Source organism: Columba livia, chromosome 2 (genome assembly GCF_036013475.1).
Source record: "Columba livia isolate bColLiv1 breed racing homer chromosome 2, bColLiv1.pat.W.v2, whole genome shotgun sequence".
Taxonomy (NCBI): Eukaryota; Metazoa; Chordata; class Aves; order Columbiformes; family Columbidae; genus Columba; species Columba livia.
In genome coordinates, this window is record NC_088603.1 from 31288018 (window position 1) to 31300143 (window position 12126).

General features: G+C 35.4%; 1 protein-coding gene across 7 annotated transcripts in view; it reads right to left on the reverse strand.

The window, feature by feature from the left end:
- AGMO (alkylglycerol monooxygenase) overlaps positions 1 to 12126 on the reverse strand; it is a 187106-nt gene that overhangs the window by 66681 nt on the left and 108299 nt on the right. For all 7 annotated transcript variants that reach the window (XR_010470054.1, XR_010470053.1, XM_065051208.1 and 4 more), the window contains one exon: positions 11793 to 11898. Coding sequence is in view for 5 of the 7 variants with exons in the window: in XM_065051208.1 (XP_064907280.1) it covers positions 11793 to 11898 (106 nt within the window). In the remaining 2 variants the exon portion in view is untranslated. The remainder of the gene's footprint in view (positions 1 to 11792; positions 11899 to 12126) is intronic.

Consider the following 12126-nt stretch of genomic DNA (forward strand, 5'->3'; position numbering starts at 1 on the left):
TATGTGAACTGTCTAGGAAAAATGGACCAGTTTTGGTTGCATGCTGCTTTCGCAGCTATTATTTTTGTTAGTTTTGCAATCTGATGCTTTTGATTTTTATGTGATGCTAATAAGTTCTGAAAGCCACAGAGTTTACAAAGCCAAAAATATAAACCTGGATCCACTAAAGATCCTGTTTTCCTCTTTCTTAACTCCCCACTACCCAGGAGTGGAACTGTCAGTTTTACATCACTGGAAGGAGCAGATTTGATTCATCTAGCATAGGAGTGTCAAACTCATTTTTACCAGGGACCATATCAGCCTCGCGATTGACTTCAAAGGGCCCAATGTAATTTTAGGACTGTATAAATGTAACTACTCCTATACAGGAGTCCCCGATCTAGTGGACTGAGACTTTTTATAAGAACTTGACAGAAATTAGTAAATACTTAGAAGCTGATAAATAGTCCAATAAGATACTCAAAACTGTCAAGTTAAGATGGCATCAATTAATATAAAAATTAAGGTTGTAAAACACAATTGTTCTCTCACTATTCCTAATCAGAGTGGCACTGTATAAATTGACATTACAGTGGGAAATAACGTTGTATAAGAATATACAGTGCTGCTATTTAAACGCATTGATTGTTCTTTGATATAATTCCTTGATAGCTACGCACTACGTATACACATAAAACAGAGACTCCTTCCCCCACCATAGATGAACACAGCTCTCCTTCAAGCAAAGTGAGAGATTTCTAAGACCTTCGTGGAGCCTCTACTGAGAATTTCTTACTGTAGAATTCTCTATGTCTTTGAAGCGAGCCACCATTGAGTAATGTATAATGTAATATATAATGGAAAGAAAAAATCAGAGTGTGAAAAAGATGATCAGAATCTTGGGCACTAATTCTCCAATACCAAGGACTGTGTTAAAACTGGACAGTGTTTTATATATATATATATATATATATTTTTTTAATATCCAGTGTCCCTCTGCTAATAGAAAGCTTCTTATTTCCAAAGCCAAGATGCTCATATAGTCACTCAGAAAAAACACTCACTAATCTCTCTCTCCTCTTGGAAGTAGAGATGGCACAATTTTATCGAACAATTTCTTTCTTCAAATATGTCATTTCGAGATTAATGAACTTAAAGCAAGTTGAAGACTTTTGATTTTATTCTGAATTGGGAAGTTTGAATTACATGTTTTTGTTCCAGGCAATACTTTCTTCTGACATTTGTCTGTTCTTATTTTATATTAGTGGGGAAAAACAAACAAACCCAAAACAAAACCCAAAAAACACAAAGTGTATTAGCCCAGTTACAATGAAAGATTCTAATTACCTACCTCCAACCTCCCACTTGTTTGTGTCTGTCTTCCATTTTGCAAAACCAGTGAAAAGACTTCCAGTTTTCATGGACCTCTGAAGTATTTTGTATTTATTTATTTTATTTCGATTTGGTTAGTGAACCAGAAAGTAAAGTTTTCCTGTGCCTCTCTATTACTTGAGTCAAAGGGGCAGAGCATATTGAATAAAGGCAGTCTGAGACTCCAGCAGAGCTGCAAGTCTTCACTGACCAATTCAAATATTTGGTGAATTGATAGGATAAAATATGTTCACTACAGTTCAGTTATTGACAGAGTGCCATAAAATAGCGTGAACAATTCTGCCTGGAGCAAATAGATTTGGCCTAGGATGCAAACACACAATTGTTAATACTGGTTGAAATTGTTATTTTTGGAAATTTCCTCTGGGTAATATTTTATCTCTCAAGTTTTTAAGTGAATTCCTCTGTGTAAGTCCTCATATCAATCCTCTCCATTTCCTTTTAGTCTCTCTTCCTTTTTCACACATAGAAAAAAAAATAAAATAACAATAATACAAGGGAAGAGAAGGAGAAAGGAAGAGAAGGGCAAAGAAAAGTTAAAACCTGGATCATTTTATTTAGAAAAGTCTCAAACGGTTTTCAGTGGTTTTTCAAAACACAAACTTACAAAAGCATAAGCCACTTTTTAATGCCAGCTGCACATTTCAGACTTCTATCCAGAGGGCATGGCAAATTCTATCAAGTTGTATCATAATTTTTTAAAATTTATTAAGTTCTTCCCAGTTGCTATCTTGGTAACACATTTTTAGCTCTAATTTACAAGTCTGACAGTTGAATTACTGGCTTTTACGTGTTTTATGGTCTGGGGATGCATTTTAATAAGCCTCAGATAACCTCAGAAGCCAACTACCATCCATACACATAGTATGGAAGATACATTTGGAAGGGACTCTGCTTAGATCAACACTCTCATTAAAAGCACAGACGGCCCAACAAGATACTAGAATTGGAGTCCTAACACATCTTGTACTGTGCTACAATGTACTCAGCTGAAGACCAAACAGAACTTAAAAATATGTATACATAAAAATCCCCACATGCTTTCTAAACAAGGTGACTGTTTAATAGGCTTCACTTAAAAGACAGGAATAAAAAATTACCAGGAATTTAACTAAGATGATAGCAGCTCTGCTTACATAGTGCATGAAAGCAAGATAGGCCCTTTTCTATATGCACAAGAGTAGGTATCTATTATAATCTAACTAGATTGTTCACAGACAAAGGCAAGTGGAGATAGATGTGGAGACATGCAGATATAAAACAATGCAGTCAATGGACAGATTTGGTTTCTTAACATCCTTTGTTACCTCCACTCTTAACCATTTCCTAATATCTGACCAGTCTTTGTAAACAATTTAAATGAAGCCCACAAGAAGAGAAATAGATACAGAGATTTATAGTCATATGCAGATGTGCAATGAATGTAATAGCTAAGGACAAAATATAATATCATTTTCTCCATAAAATCTAAAATGTTCAGATAAAACCAGTGATTTTCAACTGTGTATTAGCTTCCCATCAGCAAAACCTATTCCAGGCATTTCATGGGCTTCACATGAAGATAAAGCAAACAAATTCTGTCAGGACAGATGTGATCACTCCCAGACTCCACAGGGGGTTGCTGCATTATTTTGCCCTAGTTTCAAGTGATAACTAGAGCTTTACATGTGCTTTTTTCCCATAACACCTATTTCCAACTTTTAAACATACAAAGTGTTTTGTGTGTTCTGCACTAGGGAATCAGTTGTTAAACATAGCATTTGCTAATCTTCTTTCATCAGGCAATTTTTATGTGGCATTGGCAAGAGAAGGAAATTCTAAAACATTCTCTTTGGCTTGCATAATACGCAAATATAAAAATAGATATAGTTTTGTTGCTTTCTTTATACTCCCTGACTCTAAACATCATAGAAAACAGAACTCGTACAAAGGAATGATATAACAAGGCAGTAATAAAGAAAGTAAAGCACAGCACAGATAATGGTTTGATTTTATCTTACTGATCTATTGCCCACTTTTGACAAGAGACACTGGCTGGTTAGAATTCAGCTTGCATTTACCCAGATGTCATGAACTAGTTTTCAGTCTCTGTGGTTATTTCAGGTGCTGCTAGTAGAAAAACAAAGGCTCAGTTTTTACTGTGCTTTTCTTTCTTTGTTGTTTCTAAGCAGCTTCTGAAAAAACAGACTGAGCAAGAGATTTTTTGTTTTCAATCATCAATTCTAATAAAATACATTATAGAATATCTTGAGTTAATTTCTGCTTTCCTAAAAATTGATTCGGCTTTCCAACAGCCTATGTTACAGCCCAGTTCTGTGGGTCCTACACAGGCATTCTGCTACAGAAATCCTAAGTTTTCACAGCTGCCATGTTCTGCTCACTGTTACAGAAGTGGGAAGGTACATTTATGGGAAGAAGAATCTTGTACCTCCATTTTGCTTGCAAGATATATAAACTGAGTAACCCTGGACTGTATGTCTTTTTTACATTTGGATTTTCTTTATTTAAATATTATGAGACAAAAATATCTTCAATGCTTTAACCACTAGGCTGGTTCTTTGTGGTCACCTTGTGTGTACCAAAACCAGATTTATTCCACATCAGAAATAGCTAGATTAATTAAAACTATCATCTCAAGAAAGTTAAGTCAATTTTTCTGCCAGTCATGCGGAGGATAAAATTCAAACTAAGCCATCTGCATTTAAGGTCTTGGGAACAAAGGCACAGCTCTGCTCTCTAAGATCAGGATAATTCCCACCTGCCAGGTGCAACAGTTTTGGTGGCAGACCACCTGATTTTAGAAAGAAGTCTACTAATTTTCATATCAGGTTGTGTTAACACATATAGGCAGATGAGCTTTAGAGGATAAAGGCAGCTTGGCCACAGTGCACACACACACCCCAGCTGTGAGCGGTGGGGCTGGAAGGCTCCTCGCACTGGGGTGCTTGGCACAGTTGGGGGGCACAGTCTGATGGATGCAGAAGGTATCTTCTGCTTCTCCCCACACCATGCATGTGGACGGAAAATCTCAGCAAGCATGCCAGTGTCCTGCATTCAGCACACAGCAATCACTCATCTTACTCTTGCCTTTGACTCTTAGAGACTGCAATGTGCTTTACTCTATATTTTAAATCAACTTTGAATGTAAAATAAGTGTAAACTGACCAGTAAGGACTGACTTTATCAAGCATAGAAAGCATTAGTCTGCTCTGCCTTTACATCTCCCCTACAGAATCCAAATGTCACAGGGTCTTTCTCTCACTCCAGTGTACGCCAGCACTGCTTGTGTTGTGATGCAGAGGTGCCTCTGTGCTTATATCCATGACTAATACTACAAATAAGGCACTCCTTCATAGGAAGTACTTTTTAAAAGCACTTTAAAAGGAGAAAAAAAAAAAGTCACTCTACAGATCAGTTTTCCTAACAGTACTACCTCTGCAGAAGAAATCCAGATATGAAACCAATATACGCATTTGTGCATTAACAAAAAAAATGTCAGTTTATACTCCAGTACTGGAACTGCAATTACAGAGACAGAAACGTTTACCCATGTGGAGTATCTCAGTTGTCACCAGGGATTAATATCGGTGAAGCAATTCACTGGTATGGAGATTTCTATTATTAACCATGTGTTATTATGATGTAGAAAAGAATGCAGTTTTACGGGGTTTATAGCATTACTGGCATTTAGAAAAATTATGCTTTGATTTATGAACCAAACCAGTCCGTAACGCAAATTAGTAACAATGTGTGTGAAATGCCAGAGTTTCATTTTTACAAATATATGAGATGTATGAGATGTATAACTGAACATTAATAATTTAATTTGGCATGGCTGTTATCTTTAAAATGCAAACATTGCATACAGATACAAGCCAATCACTAACTGCTTTCAACTAAGAAGAGTCAGAAAATAAACTTTACAACTCTCAATGTGAGTGTTTGCAGAACAAAACACAAAATTTCAGACAGCATATATGACAATATATCCATCTTCAGAGTACCACCTTTGCTTCATCTTTGTATGCTTCTGATTTCTATTAAGTATGACTACCTCCTTGTCTTGTCAAGCAATTAAAGTGACAAAAGTAATAGCAGATGCCTCTTTCATAGCTAAAACTACAGCAAGCAGATCATAGCTTGCATTTTATTACAACTACTCTAAACAGCCTAATAATTGCAAGGTAATTGAAAAGTTCCTGATAATAAACCACCAGTTTACTTTTATCAAACAAAATAAATATATAACCCAATTCAGACCTCATTTTAATGACACATTAGATGGTTTCCAACTTGTCTTGATTTTTGTTTTATTTTATGATTGTAAATAAACCCTGGAAAATTCCTTCCCCGATTTTACCACCTGAAACTGCAGCTGTTGGCTGACACTATCAAAGCCTCACAATTCCGAACTCACGTGCAAATCTCATCAAGTGCAGACACTTCTAATTGATTCCAGAAGTTTTTCTTTTGCTAAGATCAGTGGGCAGAAGAAGAATAATGAGCAGCTTTTAAGCAGAGGGGGGAGGGTGTCGAGCTCGAGGAGTGGAGATTTTAAAAGCTCCAGCTTGGCTGCTCTGCCAGAAATGCGGAGCAATTTTACGGTCAATTGGCCAGAGCATCTGGAACTATACATCATAGTTTTTAGTTGATGGTGGTGAAGCCGACTTTCAAACTGGCTAAGTCTAAAATCAGTAATGACTCTGCTGTCACACCTAAGTGGAAACCAACTTAATCTACTGCCAGATTTTACTGTGACTTTTTCTAAGGGACATTACTCCCCTTAGGGCAGTTGTCAAGAATATTAAAAGTCCAGTCCCTGGGTTACACTGCATGGTATAGAAGACTTTTTTGAAAGAAGCTAACATAGAAATTACAGATTACAACTCGTGTTTGTTTAATTCCATGTGTGTTGACAAGGCTTTTTATCATAAGGGAGTAGAGGTTCCTTCCATCCCCAGCTTCATTTCTAAAATACATTTCAAGTACACCAGCAAATCTAGTTAGGGCACAAAAACTGCATAAATGCTGAGGTCATAAATCACAGCACAGGGCATGGAGCTTTCCCCTTAATGGAAACCAAATATGGGATATGCAGCTCTTTGAAATGTGGCACAGATGATCATAACAAGGGACCAAGGTAAAACGCTACAAAGCTGAAAACTATCGTTGATGTGGAAATAAGTTCTTATGAGTAAATGTTTGTTTTAAGTCAGTACTCATAAGTCAGTATTCCAACACTGGTAAATTACACTAAGAAACAAGTGAGCTAACAGCAAGTCTTTGTACGATGAAAGGAGAAATAAGTAACGTGGCAATATATCAAATTAAGAGGGACTGCTGTGGAACCCAGAATATAGTGCAAATCAGTTCTTTAATAAAGAGATATTATATATTCTATCCAGACAAATTAGCCGACACACTCATAAGAAATACCAGAATTTTAAGAGAGATCAGAGGAACAGTCCAGTTGGTACAGAATACCGTCTCCAAAAGTTATTGGAACAGCTGCATCTATCAAGTTTAGATACTCTGGAGGAGTAAATAAACAATTTGACCACAACAAAGTTCATTTCTGCCTTCGTTAGTTAAGGGCTGAATTATACTCCGCAGCACAAGATTTCATATATATTCAAAATTTGGTTATATTTCTAACGCACCACATGCCCACATAGAAAATAGAACAAGTTATTCATTCAAAATATCACTTCTGTACACAACCCCTCTTTTTCTCTCTTTCCCCCATTGAACATCATCCTAGATTTTTATCCTTCCTACCTGTAAGTTAATACACGCCTGCAAATGCTTTCATAGCCAGGCAGCCAGAAAGCTGCAATGCAAGAGGAGTCTGGATGAAGAGATTTACTCTCAGATATAACGCCTTAGCTGAAACAAAGGTAAAAGACAAACAAGTACATCAAGCCAGACATCTGTGTTTCCTCCTCCAGCTTCCTGACTCCTAGCCTCTTAGTTTAAGAGCCTTTCTCAGTACAGACTTGCAGCCACTACGAGGTTTGGTGAAAATATCTAACACGAGTTCCAACAACACGTCAATGGCTCACTTTTCTGCTTGCTCCTCATTAGTACTACTCTCAAATAACAGCCAGTGCTTGACCAAAATCAGCTCATGGAATATGCTAGCCAATGCCAAATGAGAGCAGTTGGATGGAAACACTTTGAAGAGGTGCTGCATCATCACAGATTTATTTTTACATATCGTGCCTGCTGAACTGTCACATAACTGAACACAGAAGCAATGTTTTCTGCTACCTCCAGGTGGTTAGGAGACTCCGAGGCCCAGTCTGACAGAAAATTATTTGGCTTTAGTAATACACACGATCATCACATTACACAGGCATGAAGTAACCAGCCTAAAGAAAATTAGTTAGTATAGGATGTGGCAGCACAGATCCTCAAACAGACTCAGGTTAGCTCCTAGGTTTACTGTCTATAACCAGCTAAATACAATATCTCTGCCCCTATCATAAAGGATTTCAGTAACCTCCACCCAAACCCCTGTTTTCTTCAGATCTAAACATTTCCTCAAGCATCACAGTTTTTTCTCAAATGAAAAAGCTTCTTTCATCTAACCATCCATACAAAATACATACAGCACAAGGAACAGAAAATGCACGCTGATAAATTTTTGTTGTTCCACTTCCCATAAGGAAAAAAAAGTCACTTTTCTAACTCTGATAGCTTCAGACTATTGTCTTATTCGGAGAAGTAAACCAGGAATATGTCTCCAGGAATATACCTTGGAAGGACTTCAAATACAATAGCAGGGAGAATAATACATTTAAACTACCATAAAAATAATATGATCTTCAAATGAGACCAAGACAGGTAACACACAACTTCAAAGTATCAATAGACACAGTATTATGCTTAATGTAGCGTGAACAAAATGAACAACCATATTAAGATTGTAGCTTTAGCAAAAACAGAAATATTTTTTCCTTATACAACTTCAGCTTCATTTTACTCCCACCTTCTCTGGACCTCAGCATTAAGAACCTTTCTTGCAGCACAAGTTGCATCAATTTACTTATCTGAAGAAAAATCTTTGACAGCATTAGGCAGAGCAGCTGGCCAACCCAATCAGCTGGGCAGGAGGGAAGGAGCTAGAGCCAGAGGGCAGGACTGCTCCTCCTGCTGGAATTGCAATCTTTAGCTACTTTTTTTTCACACTCATCTGAACTAATTTAATGGCAAAATAGGAAAGGCTCACTACTTGTTTCCTCTGCTCTTCTGTCTCATGTTCCCCTGATTTTCTCTAATTTCTTCATATTTTCCTTCAAGTTTTCACCTCGAATACAGCACTTCTGGTAACTGTCAGACCTTTTTGTGAGCAAAAAGCAATCATTTGCAGTTTAAATCACCTATTTTTACTCGTTGGAGTACCCTGCAAATAGTACTGCAAGAGTATTTACTTCTGAAATCTTATCTACTGTTTCTAAAATATTAATGAGAACTATGAACATATGAAACACAGTCACAGAAGAAAACAACACAGAGTCACATACTTTTTCACTAATGATTCAACATGCTGTATGGCAAAATCAGTGTTGCACTTATCTGCTGCAATGTGCACCATTAATTTAAGAATGTTTTGACAGAATTAATTGTTAAATACTAGACACACTGAGTGTGGTGATCATCCACTTGCAGTTAACTTTTCTTGATCCCTAAATAAGTGCCCTGAAAGGCATAATTTGTGGACTCAAAAAAAAAAATCAACAGAAATTATTTTACATGATGTAATGCATTCATTATTATTGCTCATGAACAATGGATTACTAAAAAATTGTTTCTTTGGTAACATATAAGGAGGACATTATTTAAGTATAATACAGATTATGAGTACTGAAAATATAACATTAAAAAGATCGAAGCCAGATAAATCAGCATGTATGTTAAAGATCGACTATGTTTATAAGGGAAACAAAAGGATTAAATCACTTAATTTACACCTCTTAAAAATTATAAGTTGATTTGAAAGAGAAACAGAGTAAAGGAAGTTGAAAAATAAGCACATAACAATTACTAGGACATATACAGCAGAAATTAAAATTGCTTATGAGATAGATCTATGTTTATGGGCCTCACAAGATGCTCAAATCTATCTAAAGTATTATGCTGTGAAGGACAGATAACCTAGTTCAATAGTTGAACAGAACGGAAAGCATTTTAAGGACAAATTTTAGACCTAATTTCTGGGAAAACCTTTTAGTTATCTATTTACTTATTTATTATGCTTTCTAGTATTTGCTGGTTCAAAATGATCAGGTCAATATTGAGCCAAACATTAATATTTGAAGACTTTTCAACATGGCTTGACAAAACTCTGGCACTTTCCCTTTCCTCAGAATTTTTTTTATCATAAATTCCATTATAACAACATTATCACACATAAGAACAATCCTACCATGAATCCAGAAAATGCAGCACAAGTGGAACATTTAATAGAGGACCCTTTGAAGTTCTTCTCAAACATCACAAAAGCTATTAGTATCACAAACTTTTTGATTTTTGATAAAATATAAGTCCCTAGTATTGAAATATTGACATTACTCTGAAGCATAATCTACTCCAGTTTCACTGATAGCATTTGGAAGACAGCTATTCTTCCAGTATTTTCGAAGAAAAATATGTGAGCAAGGTACTCCCTTTTCTTGTTAAAAATGGCCAAACAAGGGTCTAAAAAAAGAGTAAGAGAGAAGTGTAATTTAAAAGATAATAGTAAAAACAGTCGACAGAATAAAGGATAGGAAAGTACAATAAGGAATAACTGGAGATGGAAAAGAAGATAAAATTTTTATGACAGATACATATAAAGAACAGAGTAAGACCAACTTAATTTTATTTGCTCCTTCATGGCAGAATAGGAAGCTGTATACTTCCATGCAAACAATACAAATAAAAATCTGATGATTTTATTTTTACTCATTTCTTAAGAAGAGCCACTTTTACATATGCACACACACACCTCAGCAAGGGAAGTATATGTGGGTTTTGGGGTTGTTTTGGTTGGTTTGTTGGTTTTTATTCAGGGTGTATATTTTGACATATAATTCTCCAAATTCACTTAGAATAATTAATGTCTGAGAGATATATCTCAAAGGCAATAGAATTAATCACCAAATTTTAGAATTCTCGCTTCAAGCATATCTACTGTAGTAGACTACTCAGTAAATGATAAAAAACATTTTTCAAATTATATTTAAGCAAGTCTAATCCTTAAGATATCTGCTGAGTTCTGGCAGACTCTTATCAAAAGAATTCAAGAACTGTTTGATTTATATATATATATATTTATACGCATACACACCAGAGCTTTGACAATGTAACAATATGGGAAAAAATCAAAATGACTCTTGATTAGTGGCATTTACCTACCTTTAAATATTATCAAATAGTTATTGTTCCCTCTCTCAGGTAAAAAGACAAAAGATAAAAAAAAAAAAAAAGACCCACAATAGCATAAGGTATTTTTCTACTCTCCTGCTGCCTGATGTTTTAGAAAAGCAGGAAAATCATCACCAGTACCAGAAACCTCCAATTAGCAAAGTTGCCATTGATTTTGCAGGTGTTTCAAATTGAAGGAAACATTTTGAATTCAGTTTGAATCTTAATCCTTACAGTGCTACTTTTTTTTTTTTCTTTTTTTTATGCAAAAAAAAAAAGGTAACTTTCTGATAACAGTTTTGCAAGTCTAGCAAACTGTTCATAAACTTTCTGGTAACTACCTTTGCTGCTAACCAACACTAGGCAGCTTGGGAATGTTATTCAGACGAGAATCATATTAATGCTTCAGTGGTACTTAATTCAGATAATATTGAAAGAGTTATTAATAAATACTAACTTTAATGAAATAAGAAAAAGGTAGATTAAAAAGCAAAAGTCACAAACAGGATAAAAATAAGTCCCAGAACACAAAAGCAACCATATTTAATCAGAACAAAGGTCTATTTAGTCCAGGATCCTATTTTTGTCAATGGCTTAAAGTCTGTTTCTGAGGATAAGTACAGAAAAAAAATGATATTTAAGACCCTTACAGCCTCCAAGCATTTTCAGATTTGTCCCATGAAAGGTGAGTTAATCAATTCAGCAACATATTTCTGCTATTCCCTCCAAAGCATATAACGACTGATATATTATTTTTGCAAGAAATTTTAAATACACATTTTTCTGACATTTTCAATGTAAACTGTCATCTCTGTAGCAAACCCCAATATTTTCCTTGCAAGTTAATAATAAAAAGTGAAAAATACAGAGATAAGAAAAAAAATTAATATTCTACTCATATAGTATAATCGAATATAAGGAAGAAAAGTATAAATGTTTAGCGTTCTTTTTTTTCTAAAAAGATAAATAAATCTAGGGTCATCAGCATAGACATTTCAAAATAAACATCTTACCTCATATGCATAGCCCAAGGAAGAAAACTGACTCCGTAAGTGGCCAAGTTTGTACACACCTATGAAAACTAAGCAGCGGATGATTTCCAAAATTCTTGCTTTGGGCCTAGAAATGGGAGTAATTCAGATTAACATCCTCTCTTTTCTTCTTGGTTAACTTCAATGAAAAAGAGAATGTAGAAATAGTTTGTCATGTTCTGCAATTATACCAAGTCATCTTTCTTAACCTCATAGAGAAGTTCTTATTGTAACTAACCTGTATGGACTTATTACACTGAATTTGCCAGGGGTGAGAATACACATACTCACAACCTGTATATGAGCTCACACAAAT